The sequence below is a fragment of the Pelodiscus sinensis genome, chromosome 4 (genome assembly GCF_049634645.1).
Source record: "Pelodiscus sinensis isolate JC-2024 chromosome 4, ASM4963464v1, whole genome shotgun sequence".
Taxonomy (NCBI): domain Eukaryota; kingdom Metazoa; phylum Chordata; order Testudines; family Trionychidae; genus Pelodiscus; species Pelodiscus sinensis.
This window is the reverse complement of record NC_134714.1, coordinates 120,087,894-120,114,958: the sequence shown is the minus strand read 5'-3', so window position 1 is coordinate 120,114,958 and position 27,065 is coordinate 120,087,894. Positions and strand designations below refer to the sequence as shown.

Genomic DNA, 27,065 nt, shown 5'->3' with positions numbered 1-27,065 from the left:
CCTCCCACTAGTTCGAATTAAGGGGCTACACAGCCCTTAATTCGAACTAGTAAGTTCGAACTAGGCTTAGTCCTCGTGCAATGAGGTTTACCTAGTTTGAACTAAGCACTCCGCTAGTGTAGCGCCTATCAAAGTTAATTCGAACTAACGTCCGTTAGTTCGAATTAACTTTGTAGTGTAGACATACCCTCTGTTCCCATTCCTGCTCTTGAACTATCCCATGTTACTTAAGAATTGCTATAACCACAGAAGAGCCTGTGAACTTGCAGTGGCACCTCTCCACCCGAGCTATCAGTGGGCTTGTGTTAAAAAATCCTTTTCTGAAGAGGTCTCTCAATCCCATATTCCAGCCTGTTGTGCTTGTGCAGCAGTTTTAGTAGAGGGAGGGTCATGCACATTTCTGGTCTCCATGAGCTGGAGCCTGTGTGTGAGCTTTTCCTGGCAGGAATTTCATTCGTAGAATCATACAATGATGGAATATTAGAACTGGAAGGGACCTTGAGAGGTCATCAAATCCAGTCCCCTGCCATCATGGCAGGACCAAGCACCATCTATTCTAGACCATCCCTGACAGGTGTCTGTCTAACCTGCTCTTAAATATCTCCAGTGGTGGAGATTCCACAACCCCCCTAGTCCGTTTATTCCAGTGTTTAGCCACCGTGATCTTTAGGAAGTTTTTCTAATGTCCAACCTAAACCTCCCTGGCTGCAGTTTAAGCCCATTGCTTCTTGTTCTATCCTCAGAGGCCAAGGAGAAGAATTTTTCTCCCTCCTCCTTGTGACACCCTTTTAGATACTTGAAAACTGTTACCATGTCCCCTCTCAGTCTTCTCTTTTCTAAACTAAACAAGCCCAGTTCTTTCAGTCTTCCCTCATAGGTTCTGTGTGGTGATAAAACCCTTTTCTTAGAGCTGGCTGCAGAGCTAACAGTGGTCAGGGACAGGATCATAGCCATGCTGGATAGGAAGGGCCAGTGAGAAGTTACTAAATCCAGCCCCCTGCACTTTGAGACGTTGGGTGAAATGTGAGCATGCCGCCGAACAGTGGCTTCTAAGAACGGACCTGTTCTAAGACACACACGCTGGATGAAATTAGAAACTGAAAACCAGAGTCGTTCTTGCAGGGTCTTGTTTTTCCTCCTCCCTCCCCTCCTCCTACCTTCTCCTCTGTTTTTCCTTCCCTTTTCCTGTGGCAAGAGAGAAAAGAAATGGCAGGATAAGAGAAGGGCCTATGGGTGAGAACCAAATACTGAAAAACAAACGAAACATCCCAGTGAAAAGAAACGTCCTATCTTTAAAAAAAATAATAAAAATTTAAATAAACCAAAATTGCTCTTTTCAGAAATCTGCCGCACACAGCTGGTCACGATTCATTTTCCTGAAATTCCCCCGTTCTTGTTTTGGGGGGTGTTTTTTGGGTGGCTGCTAGTTTTTAGGTTGTTTTGTTTTTGATTTTTTAGCTGCTGTAATTACAACACAGATAGTTGCTGTTTGAAAATGGACTCTTAGTCAGCCTGTCCATACCCCGGCTAGTGCCAGGATCTTATTGCTACCATCTTGGAGTTTTCTTTGAGTTTTGCTCCATTAAGAGGCCCTGAACCTGTACAACATGAGGAGAAGAGCCATAGTCTCAAACCCCAGTCTTACAAACTCTCAAAGCTTGGGCATAAGTGCAGAATTGGGACATGCACTGTGTCTTCTCGCCCTGCTCCTTCCCTAGGGGTAAAATCAGTCTTGTATCTTAGAGGCTATGTCTACACTAAACTTCTTTTTTGGAAAAAGGTATACAAATTGTGCTCTGCAAATTGCATACCTTTTTCCGATTCTTTTTTCAGAAGAGGCTTTTCTGAAATTTGGCCCGTTTACATTGGGCCAAATTTCGGAAAAACCTCTTCTTGTCAGAAGAGCGCTTCTTCCTCCTGAAACAAGGTTTACAGGGCTTCCAAAAGAGTGCGTCTGCTCTTCCGAAAACATTTTTGGAAGAGCTTATGCATTCCCTGGATGAGTCAGAGTTTTTTCTGGGATTCCAGAAAAAAACTCCGTAGTGTAGACATAGCCAGAGAGAGGGAGAGAGAGGGAGCATCCCAATCAGTATTCTGTGTGCGCTAACTTGGTCACACTCACATTGAACATTCCTACTCTCCCCAATCCCATCTCTGGGGCACTCCTGGGTCTGGGGACAGGCAGCTGGTTCCTGGGGATCTTCCTCTCCCTTTGCTGGAGGATGTGGCTGTGGAAGAGCCCAACAAGAAGAGCTGTAAATGCCTCCTGGACACCTCGACCACAGTGAAGAAGGGAAAAGGAAGCAGCAGGAGCTTTGGAGAGAGCAGCAGCTCAGGCAGAGGGCAAGAGCAGCAGCAAATGACAGGGGCGGACGGGCACCCATGGATGGCTCCGAAGGGGGATGTCAACCAGAGGCAAACAGCAGCTGAATTGGACGATGCGCCATTGTCCCTCCGTGGGCGGCCCCTTGGCATTGAAGCCACGGTAAGTCTCGTCCTTTAGGGCTCTTCCTTTCCCCAAACCTTACCAACTGCCTTCGGTCTCCATTGATTTACACTAGCTGGGGTCCTGGACCGTAACGCACAACTCAGACCTTGTTTTCTACTAACTCTCTTCCCTTCCTGCCCTGTTCTCCCCAAATTCAGACACCTGTTGCAGCCGCCTCTTCCCCAGAGCGTCTCTTCAAAGTGGTGTTTGTGGGCAACTCTGGTGTTGGCAAGAGCTCCTTCATCCATCGCTTTTGTTATGACAGGTTCTTGGCTGAGATCAATGCGACCATTGGTAAGGGAAAGCCCCCTGCCCCCGTGCTGCCAGGTCACCGCGCTGGGAGCCTCTGGCTTGGGCAGTGGCATAGCGAGGGATGGCGGGGGCAGGAGGAGGGCAGTTGCCCCTGGGCGCTACACTTGGAGGGGCACCAATTTAACTGCCAAAAGTTACATCATTTGTTAACTTTTTTATTATTTCCTATTTTGTATATATTCCAACAGTCGACTGTGAAAAGGTTTCAGCGAAACCTTCAGCAAGTAAATAGGACGATAGTTATGTTATACTGACAGCGTTGAGGTTATACTGTGTGGCTACGTCTACACTGGCCCCTTCTTCGGAATAGGCATGCTAATTTAGAACTTTGGAATAGGGAAATGCGCAGGGGATTTAAATATCCCCCACGGGATTTAAATAAACATGGCCGCCGCTTTTTTTCCGGCGTGGGCAAAAGCCGGAAAAGAGCGTCCAGACTGGCGCGATCCTCCGGAATAAAGCCCTATTCCGGAGGATCTCTTATTCCTACTTCAAGGAATATTCAAGTAGGAATAAGAGATCCTCTGGAATAGGGCTTTATTCCGGAGGATTGCGCCAGTCTGGACGCTCTTTTCCGGCTTTTCCCCAAGCCGGAAAAAAAGCGGTGGCCATGTTTATTTAAATCCCGCGGGGGATATTTAAATCCCCCGTGCATTTCCCCATTCCAGAGTTCTAAATTAGCATGCCTCTTCCGAAGAAGGGGCCAGTGTAGACACAGCCTGTGTGTTTTAGCGCGAATGGTGGCAGGAATACGTTTTACCCAGTCACCTCCATTCACGCACCTTCGGGTGTATCTGGGCAGGGGAAAAAATATATATACACAGTAACAAATGATCGGGGGGGCGCAAATTTTGCCTTTGCCCCGGGCGCATAAAACCCTCGCTACACCACTGCGCCTGGGAAATGCGGGATGTAATGGCACATAAAAAAAGAAGCTAGAATGATCCCCTTGGTGAAGCTAGAAATGACCCCCCCTCCCCCCTGCTCCACGGCAGTGCAGAGTTACCCATCAGGGCCCTCTCTCCTGTATGTCCCACGCAGCACTCAACATGCTGTCGGCACTGACCAATCGTGGTGAAGATTTTCCAAAAAGGATTAGTGATTCTGGGCTGCCCAACCTGAGATACCTTAAAGACCTTCTCGGGCTGGCTGGTTAATCCCGGAACTATCCAGGGCACTGTCTGACCGACGGCAACCCATGCAAATTCTGGGGAAGAGAAAGGGAAAAGAGAGAGTTGGGAAGGCCTGGTGCCTTCCCTGTCATGAGGGAGGCTGATAAAAGTGCTGGCCCCTGGGAAGGTGGGGAGCTGGCTCTGTGCTCCCAGAAGGGGCAGGACCTTGAGAGGAAAGGGGGACGGTCCAGAGCAGCCAGCCGTCAGCGCTGCCCAGACCGCACTGCCTCCCCCACCTGCCTTCAGCATCGTCTGGACTGCACCACATGGGGCTCCAGCACCTGGGAGCCCTGGGCCCTTTTGGATCACTAGGCCACAGGGTAGTTGCCCCCTTTGCTCCCCCCATCAGGGGGTCTGACTTAGACTGCAGAAACACCCCAAACAAGCTGAGCCCTTCCCCCACACAAAGGAAAAGAGAGTCCCTGCCCCAAAGAGTCTGCTCTTCTATTGCACTGAAATAACTCAGTTGATCCTTTCTATAGGCCTCGTTTCCCTTATTTCACCTGCTCTGTCCTGCAATCACCAGGTGCTGTCGCTTCTCCTACAGGTATGGATTACCAGGTGAAGAGTTTAGTGGTGGATAACACACGGGTGGCCTTGCAGCTGTGGGACACAGCAGGCCAGGAGAGGTAAATAAAGGATTTGAGTTCATGGGGACTGGGTGACCCCATGATTGGGGAGACAAGCCCTCCCAGCCCCATCTACAAGAGCCATGACTCTTCCCACACTGTGGTCTGCTGGCCCCTGCCCAGCCTCCTCTCCCCCCCCACCCCCTCAATGTGGCTGCTGGCCCTTGCCCCCTCCCTGCCCCAGAATAGTGCCCCCAACCTCCGCCAGCCCCGGTGCTCCAGGGAGGCAGCAGGCAGCACGGCTGCAACCTTCCCTAGCTCCGGAGCACCAGAGAGCCAATGGGCAGCATGGCTGCAGCCTCCCTGAGCTCCAGAGAATCGCATGCAGCCCCAGCCTGCCCCAGCCCCAGAGCTCCAGAGAGCTGGCCAGCTGGCATGGTACAGAGCTGGGCATGGGTGGAGGCAGGGGAGGCAGTTTGGGAAGGCCGTGTCTTCCCCTGTGTAGGATACCCACTGCCCATGATGAGTTCCATACTAGGATTTCAGGCTGTCCAGCTCAGAGCCCCTAACAATAAGTGCTGAGAGCGGCTACGGGGTGGGAGGACAGAGCAGACCTGTAGTAGATCTCAAGGAATGTGATGCTCATTTTAACCTTGGAGGGGTTGTTAGCTGGCACCAGGAGGTTCTGCCATCACTGTCTGTATCACAGTCCTATGCAGGAGATCTGTAGGTCTGCGGCTCCCAAGCCAGTCGTGGAGGGGATGGATGTGAGTGCCATGCATTCTTTTTCATACACTAAGGTGAAGTCCAGCCTTTCCCTACACCATTGCACGGGGGGAAGGGGAGGGTTACAAACTCATGTTGGCCTTCAGAGTTCTCCAAAGTTGACATGCTCCTGGAAAGCAACAGGCAGGTGACACTCAAACCAGCACATGATGCCTCCAGGAGAGTTGGGAAATAATTGTGTGTAACAATGGCCCGGGCTGGGGTTGGACCTCTGGATGCAAAAGCACCAACCTCTACTTCTTAAGATCCAGGATTGGCTCCTTTAGCTTCTTAGAGCCAGGAACACAATCGTAAACCTCTTCTGCGGTCTGGCCACTAGAGGGTACAAAGAACCACACTTTGTTAGACTGAGCTACCTTTATTTACTATGTATGGCTCATGTTTAATCATGCCGTGTTTTGAATTTACCCCTTCAAGGTGTTGATTTAACTGCATGGGTGTGGCATGGGTGTGTAATGGGCCCCCCATTACAGAAAGGATGTAGATGCATTGGAGACAGTCCAGCAGAGGGAAACAAAAATGCTTAGGGGGCTGGAGCATATGATTTATAAGGAGAGGCTGAGGGATTTGGGCTTGTTTAGTCTGCAGAAGAGAAGAGTGAGGGGGGATTTGATAGCAGCCTTCAACTACCTGAAGAGGGTTCCCAAGAGGCTGGAGAGAGGCTGTTCTCACTGGTGACAGAACAAGGAACAGTGGTCTCAAGTTACAGTGGGGGAGGTCTAGTTTGGATATTAGGAAAAACTATTTCCCTAGGAAGGTGGTGAAGTACTGGGATGGGTTTCCTAGGGAGGTGGTGGAATCTCCATTCCTTGCGGGTTTTTAAGTCCCGTCTTGACAAATCCCTCACTGGGATGATTTAGTTGGGGTTGGTCCTGCTTTGGGCCAGGGGGCTGGATTCGACCTCCTAAGGTCTTTTCCAGCCGTAGGATCCTATGATAAATATGCTGTAATTGTCTCAAACACGGTGTATTTTTTTCTTCTAAATATGTTTTCTATCTCATCATGAGGTTGAGGTGACCATGTTGTGTGACCCTATGCTGGCCACTGACAATGATGCAAGCCCCATTTCAGCCAATCAGATTTTGCAACCCAGAAGTGCCATATACTTGGTGGTTATATAGAGAGACTGCCCCTAATCAGACACAGGTAAAGAAGCGCAATTTCCATTCAGACACGTCCCAGGCAGAGCTGTCAGGCGATCATTGTTTCTAACCTACTTGTAACACGCGTTCCCTGAGGTTCGATCACACAGAAACCCCACTTCAGGAAATCATTCCTGCTCTAGAGAGCACTTGAGCATGTGTGTAAATTCCACTGGAATCAGCGGGGCTTTCGCATATGCTTATAACTAAGCATGTGGCTTGCCTGCTTTCCTGAGTCAGGACCTTGCAAGGATGCAAACACCTTTCTTAGCTTTGAAAATATTGATGTGTCTGCTCCTAACTGGCAGCATCCAGCCAAGTGTTTGATATAAGCAAGGGGAGCAAACGCTCTCACCCCAGGGAGGAGCTTCTTGATGATTTCTTTTGGCCCATAGATGCAAACAACCATGCCACGTGGTCACCACTCGACTGTCTGGTGTGCTCTGAAGTTGTCAGAGGTGCTGTTGGCTCCTTCAAATTAAGACATTTCCTGATGCCAGCCCTTAGTGTAAATAGCACCCCGCAGGCCACAGTAGAGAATATACTCCATGGGAAGCAGGGTTATCTAGTTTAGAAACATCACTTCCTTCTGCATGCTCTTCTAGCCTTTGCCCAAGAGAATGGAACGACTTGTCAGCCTGTGTCCTAACGTGTCCTTCTAATAAAGCACTAATATGGCCTTGCGGTCTGTCCTGTGTTTAACTCGATGAGCAATGTGCCAGTATAAACACCCAGCTAGAATGTATGTCCCCCAAGACACAATACCTACTGACCCAAGCACCCGGAGTGTCTCCTGGATTGTAAATCTATCTGCGGAGTCATTCAGGAGGTCACTACTTTGTAGGAGACATTTGCAAACTGGAAATGTGGAAGAAGATTGACTTGGTTTGGCGGTGCTGGTGCAGAGCCCTCATGTAGACGTGGTTTATTCTGGGTCAATGCTATTTACTCTGGTGCAGCTAAACCAGTGGCTGAAATCCCAATGTAAGAACGGTCCAAGTTACAGATGCAGAGATTTCCCAGCTCCCACCCCACATTTACCCCAACAATGCCTTCATCTTTCTCCCTGATCCCATCCAGATGGACTCGCCTCTCTGTTCCCTGCATGGATTTCCTTCCTGCTGCCTAAACACCCCACTTCTGGACAGATGGTTGTTTATTCACTGCTGCCATGGGCCCCTCCACTGACATGGAATCTCAAGAGTCTGAGTTGGAGACACTTGCCTTCATAACCACAAGGCCCTGCAAAGAAGGGTCCATGTAAGACAGGGACAGTTTGTGCGCTTGTTAACAGCTGGATGGGTGCTGAAAGTTCCTTCGGTTTCATTTGACTTCAGGTTCCGGAGCATCACCAAGCAGTATTTCCGGAAAGTGGATGGTATCTTTGTGATGTATGACATCACTGCGGAGTGCTCCTTCGTGGCTGTGCGGAACTGGATGGGTAGCATCCAGGTAAGAGTGAGACACGTTTAGGCTTGATGCTGGCATGCTGACATTGCTCAAGTGTCTTCTTTTACCCTAATTACCCTGAATGGATGATTTGAAGCAGTCATGTTGTTGGCTAATAAAGGCCTAGAAGGTCCTGCACTCCCTAGGGGACTCAAACAATATTAAACACAAAGAGTCACAATAGTAGACCTGGGTAGCAAAGCTCCTAAAGCTAAGATTTGGTCTGAGTGATTGTACAGGTTGAACCTTTCTCAACCAGGACTCCCTGGTCCGGCAACATCCATGGTCCAGCAGGACCACAGCTGTTGCTGGACCAGAGACGTAGTGGAGGGCCAGAGGCAGGAGCCCTGTGGGGCTGGGAACGCAGCCACACTGGCTGCCTGGAGGCCAGAGTTTGGGATCCCCACTGTGGGTGTCTAGCTCAGCCGGTGGCAGGGTGGCTTGAGGCTCTGGTCGGGCAGCGGTCTGCCACAGCGAAGCCGAGAGCCCCAGCAGAGGGATCATAGTCTGCTATGGTAGGACAGTGGAGCTACTTGTACTGGGGAGCCCACTGGGAGGTTAGACCAGGAGTGGAGCCGGGGTAGGGGGCTGGTGGCAGGGAAGCATAAATGACCTCCCCTGGTCCAGCAAAATCCCTCCTTCGGGACCACTCAGATCCTAAAGGTGCTGGACCAGGGAGGTGGATAGGAATTGGGTCGTGTCCTGTTAAATAATTTGGATGCCCACTAGTGGGCCTCCTTGTCTTCTGTTGCAGAAGTCACCAAACCTAGAAGAGTAACAGTGTAGTTAGGTAACTAAGTGTAGCATGTTTGTATTTATGTACTGCCATGGGTATCTGGAACTCAGCTATTTCCTTATATTCTCACTATTGTGCAGAGAGAAAAGGCAGCATGATGATTTGTTTTGATCAAAATCCCTTTGAGGCAGAGACTGGCTCTTACTACATGCACATGCAGCACCTAACATAGTGAGGACCTGACTTCGGTTCAGTGCCTCTGTGCACTAATGTAGTACTAATAATAAATACATGCTCTTCCAGTCCTTTTTCTGGCTTGCTGTAAGTTTCACAACATGGTTCTTTGGGGGTGACATTATTCTGCAAAAATCTCAGCTGATTTGACAGGATATTTTTTGGCAGGAGAGGTTGTATGTGCGAAAGTTTGAAAGCAAACCCATTTCAGATATATTTGAATTGTGAGGAGGGGGAAGGATGAATATTTTTTGTATTATTGAATATTATTGAATATTATTTGTAGATCACGCTGAGACCTAAAAATTAAGCCACGGTTGAAATAAATTTCCTCAGTTAGTTTTACGAATCATGTCTGAAATACCAGTCATTAGAAATATCTTGGTCAGTTTTTTCCCCCAAGGAATTTTATGGATTCAAGGCCAAGATTTTCAAAAATGTTTAGTGATTTCTGGTCCCCTTTTTTAAATCCAACTGGAAACCTGAAAGGGACCTAGATATCAGAGTGTGCAGAGCACCTACCCTCTGAAAATTAGGGCATTGTGAGCATCCAAAAATTGAAGCATCCAAAATATCTAGTCACTTCTGAGAATTTGGCCCATATTTTTCACCTGACTCCAAGACTGAGCAGTTCAAATGTTGCAGATGGTGCTGAGTAGAGTACTACAGTTTGGAGATGATCCTAGGTCAAACTCTGAAGTTCTCATTCATGTTGGCTTCTAGTTCCAGTGATGTTATATGTGGGTTTAACCTAAGTAAGAGACTTCAGAAGTGATCCTTGAATGACAGCTACAGCTAAAACACTATGTGAGGACTTAAATTTGCTTAGCCTGATTATCTTGTGGATTTTCAATTAAGGATGGCTGGGTTCAGCAGGCATCAAGGAAATTCAGACTCTACAGGAGAATCTGGCAGGACTTTTAAACTCTCATAAACGCAGTAGGACAGATTTCTTTTAAAAAATCAGTGAAATTAAATACAACTCCTTCCTCCTAATCCCCAAATTAAAATCCCTCCTGCTCCCTGGCCCACTCACCAAAACCGGGCATTAAGGCTTGATTAAATTAGCCATTTGGAATCAGAACATTCCCAGAGTTTCACTTCCAATACACAGTGTCACTTGAAGAGCTTGCAAACAGTTCCTAAATAAACTGAATCCCACGACAAGCTGGCAGGTCCCACAGGGCCTGATCGTGCTTCACAGAAATCAACGGCAAGGCCGGAGCAAAGTCCACCCCTGAGATACTCTTCTCTTCCAGATGGTTCTCCCTTGTTGTGTCTGTCTTGCAGGAAGGGATTGAGGATGGAGCCATGATCTTTCTGCTCGGCAACAAAACGGACGCAGCAGAGGGTCAGTCCCAACATGTGCCCAAGCTAGAGGGGCAAAGGCTGGCGAAGGTGCGGCTCTGTATTCTAGTCCCCATTCCAAAGGTTTTGTAGATTTCGCTCTGGAGCGCTCTGCGTGCTCACGACCGTATTTAGGAAACTCTTCTTATGCTCACAGCTGTTGCAGCATCTGACACTGTCTCCACTAGACTCAATGGCCAGGCTCCCATTGGCTTCAGTGGTGTAGAATGAAGTCCTTAAATGATCATAGAAAGTGGCCAGGTTGTAGTGAACCCTGGCTCTGGAGGGACTTCTGGTCAGATTGTGCTTGGCCTGGGTGCATCCTTTGGCCCTCAGGGAGAGGGTCCAGCCCCCAGCATTCCCCTGGAATAGTGGCAGGGATCCCATGCTCTTGCCATGCCTTTGTTTTGCTAGCAATGCACTGGTTGATTACAAAATGGGGATATTTATTTTCCGGGGTTCAATGCCTAAGGGTCCCTGCCTCCCCTTAGCCTGAAGGGCTCCTGCACTGAGCCTTGTTGTGTCAAATTGTGTGTGTCTCTCGTGCTCTGTTGCACAGCGCCCCACATAGGTCAGTGAGGGGGCATTTCCCCTCATCCTTCTGGCAGCTGAAAGATCCAACCCAATGCGCCCCTTGGATGCTAGAGCTTCGCCAAACTCTTGGCACCGGGGCCCCAACTAGACTCTGAGCAGTTGAAAAAGATGATGCGACTGCCACTTATGGGATGCCTGTAGTGCTGGCGGCGTGTGTGCAGCCTGCTGAGACCCCAGGGAGTTCCGGAGAGGGATGGCCTTACACTGTGTCTGTGGAGATGGAGGGATAATCCTTTGCATGGGCTGGAGATGGGGAAGACTCATTCCTGGCATGTGTGGGACGAGATGCGGGGGGTGGTGAGAATGGCAGAAGTTATCTTCTCACTCTCCTATCCTGCAGGAATACAAGGCTGTCTTCTATGAGTGCAGCGCCAGGACCGGCTATAACATCCTGGAGCCCATGCAGCACATGGCAAGGTCAGTAGAAGGGAAAAGCATCACCCTTGTACCTTTTTTAGCCAGGGCCGAGCCATGACAATCTCTCTCAGGTGCCGGCAAGAAGTCTCAAAGAAGAGTTGGAGTAGCACATTGGTTTTGGTGACTCAGCAGGCTAAATACAAGATGGGGTTGCTGTTTTCCCCTGTGTTTGGAAAGCACCAAGCACATTTTGAACATAACCTAAGGCAGTGGTCCCCAACGCAGTGCCTGCTGGTGCCATGGCGCCCGCCAGGGCATTTATGTGCACCCGCCGAAACATCTGGGCTGGCCACGCCCCCGGCGCCCGGCACATGCACGGTGCCAGCTCAGGGCACGTGAGTGGCCCTCACCCCTGGGCACACAGCGCATGCGTGGCCCCATCCCCAGAAGCACGGCGTGTGAGCGGCCCTGCCCCTGGACGCCCAGCACGTGAGCGGCCCCACCCCTGGGCGCCCCAGCAGCCACGAAAGGTTGGGGACCACTGACCTAAGGAAAGATCGGAGCTTGTCAAAATGTTTGGACTACTTTTGTTTGGTTTTGACCAAAACAGATCTTTACACATTCCAAATAAATATTTTATTTATCTATATGTGTACGTGCCTGTGTGTGTATATGTGTATATAACATTAAATTTCTGGGCTTTTCTATGAAAACTGTAACATTTTTCATGTCCAGTTTTCATTTTTTTCAGTTTTTCCATTCTCCTCCTTTTTTCATTTTTTTAAGTAGGCAAATGGGAAAAGGGCAGAGAAACAAAACATTTCAAATCTGAAAATTTTTTCATTTTTAAATTTTCAAAAAATTCACAAACTTTTTTGGGGGAAACAAAGAACAATAATTTCTCTTTAAAAGCTTTGAAACAGAATAGTTTGGGACCATCTTTACACAATTTTGACCTGTTCTAGTAGTTAAAGATTTATTTAAAAAGAAAAGCCTGCAGTGTTTTTCTATGTAGTGCGATAATACCACCTAGCTCTTATACATTGCTTTTCATTAGTAGAGCTCAAAGTGCTTGACTAAGGATGCAGCATTCCCATTTTACAGATGGGGACACTGAGGTACAGGGAGGGGATGGTCATCCAGCAGGCCAGTGGCAGAGCTAGGATTAGAGCCCACATCTTTTGAGTCCCCACTATGCTTCCCGTAGCATATGCCACTTCCTCTTCTGAGTATGTGTGGCATTTCTCACCAATATTGTCTGTCTGCCTTTCATGTAATGCAACTCCAAAAGAAGCCCAGCTCTCACTGTTTCCCTTCACTGTTCTACCTCTACTTAATTCTTGCCTGATGGGGACCGCAGGGCTTGAATGACTTGTGAGGAAGGAGGCAGGATCAGGCTGCTGTGTTCTTGAACTGCTAATGTGTTGATCGTTCCAGGTTGCTGACAGCTCAAGAGGGCAAGCAGAGGGAGAGGGCCCTGTGCCTGGAAGATGACCACCGAAGAAAGGGGTGCTGCTTGTGATGGAGCAAAGAGCAGCCCTCAGGAGTGTATGGGGCTACACACGGCTGGCTAAGCAGGTTGCCTCCCTACAAGCTGAGAACTGATGTTATCAGCTCCACAGAGACTCAGGGGAAGGTGTAAGCTTGTCCCAGCAGAAAACAACCAGGCGCTAAAACAAAACAAAGTTGTGTGCAATAGAATCATTCTCATTTCTCTTCATGCCCCCCTCCCCATGCTCTCATACAGGTGCGGCATTGTCACCCCCCATGTCCCTCCAGGGACACGCTGCTTGAAATGTTGCACTGGCCGCACAGAAATTGGTTCTTCTCTTTGCTTTGATCCTTCTGTGTCTGAGTCCTGGTGGGAACCGTGCACAAGTGAATGGAGAGCGTCACTAACGCTCCGTTGTCAATAAGCTAACGCAATGTCTGACTGTGTAATAAAGAGATGGTTATTTTAAACTTGGAAATAGCACTGGCAGTTTTGGCGTGTCTTAAAGGTGATGCTTGCTTGGCCTTTGGGAGCAGAGTGACTCAACTACAGCGGGACCAGTAGATTTGCTAGGCCCCGAGGCAAGTTGAGGGGGGCTGACTCTGTGCTCCTGGAAGGGGTGGGGCCTCGGTCAGAAGGGGTGGGGCTTGGGCAGCCAGCCCTCAGCACCCCCTGAAACATGCTGCGCTGCTTCCCTGCAAGCCAGCCCTGAGAGCCACCTAGAGCAAGCAGCACAGCGCTTTAGTGGAGATTTAAAGGGCCTAGAGCTCTGGCCACTGATGCTCCTAAAATAGTGGAGGCAGCGGGCAATTGCCCCCTTTGTCCTCTCCTGTTGGCAGGCCTGCTCAACTATGTAACCTGTGGTGGAGAGAGTGGCTCTAGTCTTTGTCTCCTTCTAGTGGCTGCTCCACTTAAAAGGTGACTAAGGTCAGGTCTGCACTCCAAGGGAACGTCGACTGAAGATACCCAAGTTGTGCTTCCATTGGTTTCCCTTACTCTTCACAGAAGCAGGAGTCAGACTGGCAGCTTGTGAAGACGCCTTCTGAGTTTGATTTAGCAGCTCTTAACTAGACTCACTAAATTGAACTCCGGAAGATCAATCATGGCAGCATCGATCTTCCATTTAGTGAAGACGTGGCCCCAGTCTTCTGGCAATGAGTCTGAAGGGAGATGGTCCTGTAGATCAAGTAGACTATCAAAAAGGATAGGGTCTACCTGGCTTTCACACTCGTGGTTTCTGAAGGGAGCTGCAGGCCTCGTAGCAGTTTGATCTAAGGTTATAATAAAACCTGTTTCCTACCTTTTCAAAAGGAACGTGGACATGTTCTGACTCTAGCATCTGTTGCAAGTCCTTCAACTACAGCTAGCCGAGGAGGTGACCCTGGAATAGGTTGACCCCAGCTTTGTTCTTTGCTCAATGCACATGGCTTCTGCCCACTGTTGAAATTTGGAGGACTGCCCACACCCAAGCAAACCCCTGAACTCTGGGAAATTCCACTTGGGACTGCAGCTCACCCGGGATGTTGAAGCTTGGATCCAGCTGCTGTTGACACCAAGCTACCAAGCTCCAGTGAGCTGGGGCCTGTAGCAAATTAAGAGAGCTCTTTAGTACCTGAGGATGTTCTGAACTCTCCTGGAAACTCTTCCTGTTCATTGCTGGGTGCAGCCTCAAATAACTCTGGAGGGGAACTCTAGTTGTCAAAAAACTATTACCAACACATTTTGCTACCAGTGAAGTTACTGACAAAAGTACTGTTTTTGCTGCTGTATCAGAATGTGCTTCCTCCAGTATAGCATCCCTGGGTAGCAAATTCTGCCACTCCCACAATTGCTACCCATTTGTGACTGCCCCAGCAGGGCAAGCAAAGGATCAGATGCCACATGCATGTGTTCCAGTATTTCCCAGTCCTGAAGGGGGTCAGTGGGAAGGGTGGGAACTCCCCGGTGTAGCTCAGTGTCATGGGGGCACAGGAAATGAAACAACAACAGGGAACATTTTCAAAAGTTCAAAGGCCATGTTTTACAAAAGCGACTTAGAAGCATAAGGCCCCTTGAGGTTCAATGAGACTTAGGCTCCTAAGCACCTCAGGTCTGCTCTGCACACTGGTTTGGTACCACAATAACATCAGCTGGGATGAAGGAGGGGGCTCGTTACTAGTATCAACCAATCAGTATAACCCCGGTGTGTGTGTGGGCGCAGTTATGCTAGAATAAAGGTGCTTATACCATAACAGCCGTTCCCCTTCCCTTATAGAACTAAGTTCTGGTGATTTAAAACCTTTATCCCTGTATAACTGCATCCACACCATGAGGATGGGTTGCCACTAGTGTTCCCTGTAAACTGAGCATTTGTGCTGCCACAGAGGAGAGATTCCAATGCCACTCAGCTGATTAGCAGCGTGCCCACAGCTAGGTTTGTGTTTGGCGCACATTTGCACATGCCTTGGTGCACATAACATTTATTCTGCCCACCAATGGAAAAGATTAGAGGGAACATTGGTTGCCACCATAAGCACTAAAGCAATACTTCTTTTGTGTGGGAACAAGTACAAAGTCACTTTTGAAAATGGGTCTTTGGTTCCTAAATCAATGAGGCACTTTTGGAAAATTGACTAAATATGGCTAAATCCAGAACTCAGCCTGCCTCCCCCATAAATAGTACATAGTCAGAATATTTTATATGCCCCCCAAAGATACAGCATGCAGTTGAAATATCTGTCATAATCACATCTTCTAAATGTGATGTATAAAAATAACAACCCAAATTGGCAAGCAAGACCACCCTGCTTTGTAGGGTGACAAAATTTCAAACTCATCCTTTGTCTTTTATGTCTGAATTTAACAGCGCATCCTGCCATGTTTTTAATGCCACATCGGATATCTGCAGAGATGCACTGAAACAAAAATGACACAAGAACAAATGGATATAAACTGGCTAGTAGGAAGTTTAGACTTGAGATTAGATGAAGGTTTCTAACCATTAGAGGAGTGAGGTTCTGGAACGGCCTTCCAAGGGAAGTAGTGGGGGCAAAAGATCTATCTGGTTTCAAGATTAAACTAGATGGGTTTATGAAGGGGATGGTTTGATGAGAACATGATCTTGGTAACTAATTGACCATTCATTATCAGTGGGAATAGGTCAATGGAGGGATGATAGGAGTTACTATAGAGAACTTTCTGGGTGTCTGGCTGATGAGTCTTGCCAACATGCTCAGGGTTTAGCTGATCACCATATTTGGGGTCGAGAAGGAATTTTCCTCCAGGGTAGATTGGCAGAGGCCCTGGAGGTTTTTCACCTTCCTCTGTAGGATGGGGTACAGATCACAGCTGGAGGATTCTCTGCATCTTGGGATCTTCAAAGTATTTGAAGGCTTCAATATCTGAGATATAGGTGAGAGGATTATTCTAGGAGGGGTGGGTGAGATTCTGTGGCCTGCACTGTGCAGGGGGTCAGACTAGATGATCATAATGGTCCCTTCTGACCTTAAAGTCTATGAGTCTAAAAATAATAACTTTGGGAGGTTGTTCATTTCCCTTCAGTCCTAGGATATCCCACCTAGTTAAGAAATTTCATATTTGTTCTGTTCCTTCTATCTATTTTATTGTTTTATTCCATATGGGAGGGTAATTTACCTTTAAAAGCTTTCTATATTTCAGCACAATAGCTGTTCCTAAATATTGTAAAAATTCCCTTTACCCATTTAAATTTACACAACTAACAATAGTTTGTTTCGACCCTTTTGGGAATATTAGTAACAGCCGAACATTTCAGATGTATTGTAGTTTATTGTGAAGCCTGATACCTGATCTTTGCCATTGTTTTGATTCTTCTTAACAGCCTACTTCAATTTAACTGTGCAGTTAGGGAGGATAATATGAAACAGGTAAATGGGGGAGTATAGATGATGTTCATAAACAATAATGCAGATATTTCCCTCACTCTCTACAAGGCACATCCTGCTGGGTCCACAGTACACAATAAAGGGTGAATTGGCTGCCAGCAAAAGAGCGCCACTGAGAAACCACATGGCAGAAGTGTACTAAGGAAAATACTCTGGAAGAATTACGGGGCCATTGAGGTCAGTGGAAAGAATCCCATTTGCTTTGAGGGGATTTGGATCAGATCCTAGTTTGACAAAGGAAACTTAGGCACAATTTGCCAAGACTGCAGCTGATTAATTGCATATGAGAAAATTACTTTTCTTAGCCATCAGCCTCAGTGGCACTGTTGGATTTCAACTTTTTAATTAGCCTAATGAAGTTTTAGAATTTCGTGTGCACTCCAAGGGCTGTTTACAGCCTGTAGTGCTGTTGCTCGGGGAATCGGGGCTTGTCCTTGTGCTGCTAACACCCATTGTTCTATGCTGCTCTTACATACCACATATTGATCACATTCCAGGCTTGTCCTTCTAGGTGCCCTCCTGTTTCCTCTCTTCCTGCCTTACCCTTCCCTTTCCTGGAGATATCGGACTCTGTGTGAACTACCCATCCTGAATTATAGCTATATAGCCCACCTGCCCAAAATCCTTCCCCCCAGTCATTGGCTGCAGTGCTGGGGGGGAGAGGGGGGCTAAAAGGAAGACCCCTGGCTTCTGGGCAGGCTGGGGGGGGGGGGGGGGAGAGAAGGCCCCTTGGTGGCTGGGGATGTTGGGGGCAGATAGAACATACCCTGGCAGCCAGGGGATTGCAGGGGCCACAGAAGGCCCCTTGGGGCTGGGGGGAGACAGAAGGCCCATGATGGCCAGGGCACAGGGGAAGGGGGAGAGAAGGCCCTGCCAGCCAGGGGGTGGGGGTGGAGAGAAAGCCCTGCCAGATGGGATCCTCTACACTGAGCCCCTTCTCACCCCCCCAACCCTCACTCTCTCATTCCCCCATGCTTCCCAGCCTTTTGTCCTGCCCCCCACATCCCGAAGGCCCTGCCCTGACTCCTGCACACCCCACACTGCCAGGCCCCTGCCCTGAAGGACCCAGGTAAAATTTCTTGTGTAATACCAAATAACGCAAGGCAGGAAAGTAACCCATTTATTTGGGGGAACATTCTCAAAGGGAGAGTCCGCTTGCTTATGCACAAGAGGGAATGTTAGGTAGGAGGGGAGAGAATGAGGCTGGAGACTGACTCGTAAGCTCCTGTCAATGCAGCCTTTGGAGTTGGGGCTCATCTTGTGTCCAAGGGAAGTGAGAAAATACCATATCAGAAGGCTGGAAATTTTATCGCTGACTCCTGTGTGGCTCTTGGTATGTGTCAGCAGAATCCCCAGCAGCTAAAGCGGCAGTAGGGGAAGAGAGGAAGAACGGAGGCAAACGCACACATACTTCACCCCCCTCCCCGCCATTTCCCAGTGGTGTAGCCACTGCAGCTTGCCCCCTGTGCCGTGTCCCTAGAGGGGAGATGCTTTGTGGCGCCATGAGACTGGGCTATGTGAGCCTGTGGTAGCAGGGAGCTGAAGATACACCCCTGGCAGTTACAAGCAAACTGCTCTTTTCCAGCTTCCCGTGAGAGACCGAGCAACACAACAGCCTCTCTGTGAAGCACCACAGCTGTCAGTGACTCAGGGACCCCTCATTCCTCAGCAGCCATTTTACTGCTAGTTTCTTGGCCGTGTCCCCCACTGCCGACAACCTGCTTAGCACCATTGACTTCACTGGAGTTACACCCTTTGTGAGCTGAGATGTAAATCCAAGGACTTGAGCACACAAGCTCTTGAAATCTCCCATATCTTGAGAGTCTTCCAGGAGCTGAGATTGCTGTGAGAAGCTAAGGGGCACAAATGCCGCTCTATATTTTGTGGCCCTAGGTTATGAAGTCCTCAGGCAGACTTGTGTAACCTGCAGAGCATGCAGGCAAACATCTGCCCATATCAGTCCGCAGGCACCCAACACCCTTAAAATGTGGTTGCCCTTACATTAGTCTCTTTTGCCTGTGTGATAGAGCTCGTTCTGCAGGTACAGGAGAACTCGAGCCTCTGGAATGGGTGGTGAGAAGTTTGCAATGGATGGAGCTGTACAACCAGGTGGCTCTCAACAGATAAAGGGACTGGCTCAGGACACTTGTCATGCAGGAAAGTTGGACCCACACCTTGAAATGTAAAAAGTCTGGAGCACATGACTTATGAGGAGGGGCTGAGGTATTTGGGCTTATTTAGTCTTCCTTGCTTCATGAGGAATAAGGGCTACTCCGAAAGAGGAGGCTTTTCCGCCATTTGGCCCCATCTAGACGGGGTCAAATGGCAGAAAAGCCTCTTCCAGAAAAAACAATCAGAAAAAGCTATGCAAATTGCGGAGCGCAATTTGTGTAGCTTTTTCCAATAAAACCCGATAGTGTAGACCTAGCCAAAGAGAAGAGTGAGGAGGGATTTAATAGCAGCCTTCAACTACCTGAAGCGGTTTCCAAAGAGGATGGAGAGAGGCTGTTCTCAGTGGTGACACGTGACAGGAGGATCAGCAATAGTCTCAAGTTACAGTGGGGGAGGTCTAGGTTGGATATTAGGAAAAACTATTTTATTAGGAGGGTGGTGAAGCATTAAAATGAGTTACCTGGAAAGGTGGTAAAATCTCCATCCCTAGAAGTTTTTAAGTCCCCGCTTGACAAATCCCTGGCTGGGATGATTTAGTTGGGATTGATCCTGCTTTTAGTAAGGGGTTGGACTTGATGACCTCTTGAAGTCTCTTCCAACCCTGAGTCTATGATTCTATACAGCATGGTTCGGATCATTAACAGGCAGATGCTATAGGGGGATGCAATCAGAGCCAGCCCCCCAGAAATATGGGGCAGCTTCGTGAATGGCACAGGGCTAGGCACAACCTTTCAGTCTAGTTTTTTTTTTAATTAAATCCTGAGCACTCGTAACAAAAGTTAGGGGCATTTTTCCTATTGTCCTGTCTAAACTCCAGCTTGGCTAATTGCATTGTTTACTAGCCAGAAATTCCCCTATCATTCAAATGAAGAAGTTATTAGTCACTTCCCCTTCCAGCACAGGAAATGTGTTGAGGTGACTATCACATCCTAGCATTCAACACAGCGAGGCAACATCATCATGTTAAGCACCATGAAGTGGCACTGAAGCTCTATGAATCTGCATAGGCTGTCAATGAAAGTACTAGGGAGTGTTTCAAACTATAGACACTAATACAGCTTGTAGAAAAACAGATTCTTTCTCTGCAGAATTTCAACTTTTTGCAGAAACAAACAAACCAACCCAAAACTGTAAACCAAAAATCTACCGACCAAAAATTGAAACATTTTTGGTTTTTTGCTGAAATATCTCAGATTTTGCGGGAAGCAGACACTTTACACAAAACTTCTAGTTTCAATATAAAAAAATAGATTTTTCCTCAAAGATGATTCAACAGAAGTTTTTCTACCATCCCGTTGTTGCAAGTGTTACTGGAAGCTGCAGCGCAAATGTCAGAAAATGGGGATGAGCCTGATTTTGAGTGAGACAAATCGCTGCATTTTCCTGGCAAGGGAGGGACCTTTGTACACAATCTATAAGATATTTTTGGATCATAGCACCAAAAACACTTTCTCTTGAAGGCTGGGAAATATATGTTGGCTCTTCTATGAGTGCAGCTGTGTATGCAATAATAGGCAGAAGCATGAGGAGAAAATACAGTCACTCTAACGAATAGACAAGGCCATACAAAATTTTGTACATTGACAAAGGGAATTTAAGAGTGTTTGGATTCTTTCAGTTTCTGAGCTAATAATTAATAATATCATGATCCTGTCAGCATCCAAACCAGGGGTGAAGAAAAGGCCCCCATTTTAAAATTTAAAACTAGAACTTTCTCATGGGAAATAGATCCTCAGCATCTCAAAGATTTGGGATATTTTGTTCTCTTCCACTGATAAAAATGGTGTGTGAGGGATGCACACTAAGGAACCCCAGGTTGGGAAATGATGGGCAATAAAAGGCTGTATTCACTACACAAATGCAAATACTGTCCCCTGGGCCTTGATGCCCCAACACCTGCATCTGGCATTTCCACCTGGGCAACAGTGAGTGTCACCATATATCATTCTGACATGGCAACATTCTACTCCCCCACCTCCCCCCACTCTTCCCAGGGAGTAAGTGGAGTGGAGCATCAGACCCAAGATCTCTTGAGAGGCCCTGTGGTAGTAGATTCAGTTCTCTCAAAAGTCAACAGAATTATTGAGAGTGCTGTTAAGTGGGAGGAGCACTTAAAACATAATCCTGCCCAAAGCAGCTTAAATCTAAACTCCCATTTGTGCAAACCCTTGAGTACCTGCCTTCGTGTTATTAGTTTCTCTGAAGTGAATAGAGCTAGCCATGTGAATTAAGTTATGTACATAGAAACATAGGAATGTAGGACTAGAAGAGACCTCAAGATGTCCCCTCTTGCTCTTCTTTTCTGAAGACTCAGCATGTCCAGGTTTTTTCCCCCTTTCCTCATATATCAGGTTTTTTAAACCTTTGATCACATTTGTCGCTCTCCTCTGGACTCACTCCAGACATCCACATCTTTCTTAAGATGAGGCATCAACACTGCTGAGTATAGCCAGACAATTACCTGTGTTTTAGATCCAACACTCCCAATCAGACAGCCTAGAACAGTGGATCTTGAACTTTTTGGCCGACAGCCCACTCTACTCCATACAAACCTATTAGGCTACTGGAGCATAACCGTGCAAATTCGCAGCTATTACATAAGGGGGTGTATGTAACCAGTAAGAGAGGAAATATTGTTAATCAAAATAATTGAACAGATTAAGCACGTTAACTTGCTCGTGTTAGTTTACCAAACTTCATTTTAAATAAAGTAAAATATTAATTTCTGTCCAAAACAAAAGGTTTCAACAATGTCTTTATTTATTGGGAGTTCAGTGTGTGGGAGAGGGCAGAGTCTGGGTAGGAGGTGGGATGCAGGAGGGGGTGAGGTGCAAGGTCTGGGTGGGAGGAGGGGTGCAGGAGCAGGCTGGGGGTCCAGGCAGGCGGGTGGGGTGCAGGTAGGGGTGTGAGGTCTGGGCAGAAGGGAGGGTGCAGGAGCAAGGTGTATGTGTGAGAGCAATGGAGTTGCAGGGTCTAGGCATAACAGATATGGGGTGCTTTCCTAGCTCCATACACTCTGTGATTCTGGCCAATGGGAGCAGCAGGGAAAGCCTCCAGGCAAGCAGTTTCCTGCACTGCCATTCCCCAAACTAGGGAGAGTGGTAGTGCATAGAGCTGCTTCCTCCCTTAGTGAGCCAGATCAGGCCCGTGAGGCTCAGAGTTCCACCCGCCTGCATAGCAGGCATCCCGTGCTGGTGTTTCAACCTCACAGGGGCTCCCTGTGCAGGCTCCCTGCTGTGGGGGGAGGAGGCGAGCTCCCCGCCAGTGGCCCACCTTGCAGGATGGTTGCAGACACACTTTGAGAACCACTGCCCTAGGAGGACATTAGCTTTTTGCCAGGACATCATATTGTTAGCTCATATTCAGTTTGTGATGCACTTAACCCCTAGATTCTTCTTGGCAATGCTCTACCATCCAGCCAGTTATTCCCCCATTTTTTATGTGTACATTTGAATCTTCCTTTATAGGCATTGTACGTTGGACTTGCCTTTATTGAATTTTATCTTGCTGGTTTCAGACAAATTATCCAATTTGCCAAGGGTCATTTGGAATTCTAATCCTACCCTCCTAAATTCTTGCAATACCTCCCAGCTTGCTATTATCTGCATATTTTATAAACCTACTCTCTAACCCATTATCCAAGTCCTTAGTGAAAATATTGAATAATACCACACCCAGAATAGACCCACTAGATACCTTCTCATAGTTTGACAGCAAACCAAAATGATAATAAATAACAGTAACTTCTACTTTCCCAATCGACAGATTAATCAGCTCAGCCTGGGTTTTTCACTTTACTTACTATCTGCCCTTACCTATTCTGGGGTTGGGGGATGGGAAGTGAGTAATCCAGGTGCTGGCCCTAGAGCTAAGTACTGTATAATGGCAGTGAAGGTAATGAGGCAGTTAAGATGGAGAAAGTTAAAAAGGACCAGCTGGAAGCTGTCATCTGAAAAATGCGTTGACTCAAACAATAGGCTGTTGGGAGGAAATGTTGTGAAGACTTGAGAGGTGAGGTTGGTTTATTCTTGTCTTTAGTCCTTTTGCATGAAGGGATTGTGTTTTCTGGGGAGAGGGAGGATTTAATAAGCAAAAGGAAGGACATAAAGGAAAGGGGAAAGCTATTGCTCTAATCTTTGCTGCCAAAAGGGGTAGGTATAATAGCATCCTTCTCTAAACTCTGAGTTGGGCTATGGCTGTCTCCTGCTGCTAGCATGGAGCTGCTGGGTCAGATGGAGCTGCACCTCTACACTAGTGCTGAGAACCAAAGTATGTAGGGTGGCTGGAGAGAAGCTGCTGTGGTCTTGCTATCTTGTGCTATGTCTACAGTTAAGCCTTGTGCTTTTATCCTGAGTGTTTAAATAAGTGGCCTGGTTCTTTCTTGCCTTCAGTTAATTCTCTCTGGACTGGGTGAGGTCTCTGTGTGTGCAATGACTCTCATAGCTGGGCCACGGTAATTCTGGGTGCTGCTTAGGACTGGTCAGTGTATGGTCAAATCCATACGCATCTGAAATGTTCACAGTGGGCGTGCTCCCTGGCTTAACCTAGCTGTTTACAGTCACTCCAACACACAAAAACCTTCTCTATCTTTGCCCTGGAACAGCGGTAGAGAACCTAAGGTCTGGGGGCCAGATACGGCTCCTGGCTTGCCTGAATCCAGCCTCTGCAGCTCAAAGTCTCCCCTGCATTGGGGAGTCTGTGCTGGTACTCTAGCCCCCCTGCTGTCCTACCATGGGGCTGAAGCATGCTGTCTACTAGATGGTGCCCTACTAGGCGCTAGTGTGCAAGAGGAATGGGGGAGGGAGTGCCTTTAGGTTTCTCAGCTGGGCACCACACATCAGCGAGGGGTTTTTCATGTGTAGCCTCTGACTGCCTCTTTTGTGGGTCCGTGGACCCTGGATCCCAAAAAAGGCATCTGCTGTAGTGACACAGCCTCTCCATAGATTGGGACCTACTGGGGAACCTTATCAACAAGGCCCTGGAGGCTTCCACATTCCAAGGTGCAGGGTGAGATCATGATTCTGAACACTGTGGAATGGTGCCCCACCAAACAGCTGCTTAGTGAGGCCTAATGTCTCCCAAGTAAGAGCCCCAGGCATTGCTTTGGAGCTTTGTCCCCAGGCGGTGCCAAGAGCCTGACACCGCCGGGTGCCACAACTAAACTGTATTGTGGTTCCATGTTGCTCCTGCTGGGTGTGGCACCTGCAGCCATTGAGGCATCTGCCCCTCCCCACAGCAGTGGCTATTGACAAAGAAAGAGGGAAGGGACTGGGGAACGAACCCCTTCTCAGCCCATCTGCTGTAATGGAAAAGCCTCCCTTCCCAGGTGGGTGAGTAAAGAGCTCTGCAAGGTTCTGACCACAACTAGCCAAGCGCTTTGTGTCTGAATAGACCTACATATGACGTGTCTGGCTAGTATGGATGTGGGGTGGGAAGGGATTGGCTTGTGGGGGAGGGAATAAGACAGATCCTCTACAGGAAGAGCCTAACTCCTCAGCTTTGTTGTCCCTGCCAATTACCCCTGTTCCCTTAGTCACATGGGACTGTTTCCAGCAGAGGGAAAGGCCCTCAAGGTACAAACTTCACAACCTAGTTGGGTTCCTCTGAAGGTCAATGGTGCTGGGAATAGGAGGGAGGGGCAGCTCTCTTCTGCAAGGAACAGCAATACTTGTTCCTTCACGTACAGGAGCCAGCTTTGGACACCAGAACTGCTCTAATGAAAACTGTCGAGGACCATTGCCTTCTAATGTCCTGCCTGCCTTGACCTAGGCTCTCCTCTAGTACACCAGATACATGGAATGGGTACCATTCTGTACACCCTCTTCCTCATTTCCAAGGTGGAATGTAATTGTAACTATGCTGCTATATTGTCCTGTGGCCAGTCATTTTGTCACTAAGTGTGTTGGGAAGCTGGTTCGTTCTTACAGGGGCTTCTGTGTGGCTTAAGATGTGCACTCCCAGCCTCCTGTGTCAATGCAACTTTGGGTGACTGATCATTGTTCTTCTAGCCTATTGACAGAATGTCTGGACACAGCAAGAAGAAGGCGAAGTCCTGGCCTTTGAGATCCCAGTCAAAGAGGGCCGGCTTGCAGTTCCCTGTGAGCCGTGTCTACCGGTACCTGAAGAAGGGGCACTTTGCAATGAGAATAAGCCCCAGTGCTGCCGTCTATTTGGCCTCCGTGCTAGAGTACCTGACTGCCGAAGTGCTGGAGGCAGCCGGGTACGTGACTCAGGCAAAGAGATCCCACCGCATCGTGCCAAGGCACATCCTGCTGGGCATTAAGAGTGATGATGAACTGAACAAGCTGGTCAACCATGTGACTATTCCGCAAGGAGGTGTCCTGCCCCGGATTGAGAAGCTGCTTCTGACCCAAAAAACCAACAAGAAGCCTGCGCGTGGAAAGAGAGCAGCCCCCTGCTAGTTCCCTTCCTGCTGAGCCTTGTAAGGAGAAGTGGGACCTGGCTCTCAAAGACTGGATTTCTGTGCTCGAGGCTTCATTTGGTTTGTGTATTGCTGCTAAAGGGTATTTATTCACACTGGTGGTTTGTACGTGCTTTGTATGAAATACAGATTTATTGGACTACCTGGCTCTTATGATTTTGTTTTAGACTCAGACTTTAAGGTCAGAAGGGACCATTATGATCATCTAGTCTGACCCACTACACAGTGCAGGCCACAGAATCTCACCCACCCCTCCCAGAATAATCCTCTCACCTATATCTCAGATATTGAAGCCTTCAAATACTTTGAAGACCCCCCCAAGATGCAGAGAATCCTCTAGCTGTGATCTGTACCCCATGCTACAGAGGAAGGTGAAAAACCTCCAGGGCCTCTGCCATATTTGGGGTCAGGAAGGAATTTTCCTCCAGGGTAGATTGCCAATCAGCTAAACCCTGAGCATGTGGGCAAGACTCATCAGCCAGACACCCAGAAAGTTCTCTATAGTAACTCCTATCATCCCTCCATTGACCTATTCCCACTGATAATGAATGGTCAATTAGTTACCAAGATCATGTTCTCATCAAACCATCCCCTTCATAAACCCATCTAGTTTAATCTTGAAGCCAGATAGATCTTTTGCCCCCACTTCTTCCCTTGGAAGGCCATTCCAGAACTTCACTCTAATGGTTAGAAACCTTCATCTAATCTCAAGTCTAAACTTCCTACTAGCCAGCTTATATCCATTTGTTCTTGTGTCCACATTGGTATTAAGCTTAAATAATCCCTCTAATATATTAAAGTGCAATCATGTCCCCCTTCAGCCTTCTTTTGGTTAAGGTAAACAAGCCAAGCTCCTTGAGTCTCCTTTTATAAGACAGGTTTTCCATTCCTCGGATCATCCTAGTGGCCCTTCTTTGTACCTGTTCAAGTTTGAATTCATCCTTCTTTAACATGGAGACCAGAACTGCACACAGTATTCCAAATGGGGTCTCACCAATGCCTTGTATAATGGCACTAACACCTCCTTATCCCTACTGGAAATACCTCGCCTAATACATCCCAAGGCTATATTAGCCTTTTTCACAGCCATGTCACAATGGCGGCTCATAGTCCTTCTATAGTCAACCAGGACTCCGAGGTCCTTCTCCTCCTCCGTTACTTCCAACTGATGTGTCCCCAGCTTATAACTAAAATTCTTGTTGTTAATCCCTAAATGCATAACCTTACACTTCTCACTATTAAATTTCATCCTACTGCTATCACTCCAATTTACAAGATCATCCAGATCTTCCTGTATGATATCCCGATACTTTTCTGAATTGGCAATAGCTCCCACCTTTGTGTCATCTGCAAATTTTATTAGGACACTTCCACTTGTGGTGCCAAGATCAGTAATAAAAAGATTAAATAAAATTGGCCCCAAAACTGATCGCTGAGGAACTCCACTAGTAACCTTCCTCCAACCCGACAGTTCACAACCAGAGGCTCCCAGCTGGGAGGTGGGGCCGCGACTGGCACTGGGAGCCTCTGGTAGCATGCAGAAGCTGGGCAGGGGGAGTGCCTGCCTTTTGCATGCAACCACAGGGCTCCCAGTGCCAATCATGGCCCCGCCTCCCAGTCACTCCCCTGCTCCCACCATGCTTCCCTCTGGCGCTCTGCCAGAAATTCAGAAAATACTGGACATTGCACATGTCTGGTATCTTCTGAATTTTTCTACCAGACAGAGGGTGCAAATACTGGACTGTTTGGTAGAAAACCAGACACCTGGCAACCTATATGATTGAGAGGAAAAATGATCCCTTTGATCTGGTCTAGTAGTGCCTTAGCAACAGGAGATCTGGCTTCAGTCCTAACTCTGACACAGACTTCAC

At 47.9% G+C, this 27,065-nt stretch overlaps 2 protein-coding genes across 5 annotated transcripts in view; both read left to right on the top strand.

The window, feature by feature from the left end:
* The window catches only part of CRACR2B (calcium release activated channel regulator 2B), a 76,074-nt gene extending 62,938 nt beyond the window's left edge, over positions 1-13,136 (top strand). The window contains exons 12-18 of the mRNA XM_075928240.1: positions 2,182-2,485; positions 2,647-2,782; positions 4,520-4,601; positions 7,807-7,921; positions 10,179-10,286; positions 11,170-11,246; positions 12,624-13,136. Coding sequence (XP_075784355.1) covers positions 2,182-2,485; positions 2,647-2,782; positions 4,520-4,601; positions 7,807-7,921; positions 10,179-10,286; positions 11,170-11,246; positions 12,624-12,708 — 907 coding nt within the window. The 3' untranslated portion in view covers positions 12,709-13,136. The remainder of the gene's footprint in view (positions 1-2,181; positions 2,486-2,646; positions 2,783-4,519; positions 4,602-7,806; positions 7,922-10,178; positions 10,287-11,169; positions 11,247-12,623) is intronic.
* A 9,470-nt stretch (positions 13,137-22,606) lies between these two features.
* LOC102453311 (late histone H2A.1-like) lies at positions 22,607-25,336 on the top strand. 4 transcript variants are annotated; one of them, XM_075926051.1, is made up of 2 exons: positions 22,607-22,763; positions 24,761-25,336. In XM_075926051.1, exon 2 carries the CDS (start codon positions 24,773-24,775, stop codon positions 25,172-25,174), a length of 402 nt encoding a protein of 133 aa, XP_075782166.1. In that variant the 5' UTR covers positions 22,607-22,763; positions 24,761-24,772; the 3' UTR covers positions 25,175-25,336. The 4 variants fall into 4 exon arrangements, with proteins under 4 accessions (XP_075782166.1, XP_075782169.1, XP_075782170.1 ...); XM_075926054.1 differs by having other exon boundaries at positions 22,707-22,768; XM_075926055.1 differs by lacking the exon at positions 22,607-22,763 and adding an exon at positions 22,819-22,903.
* The last annotated feature ends 1,729 nt before the right edge of the window (positions 25,337-27,065 follow it).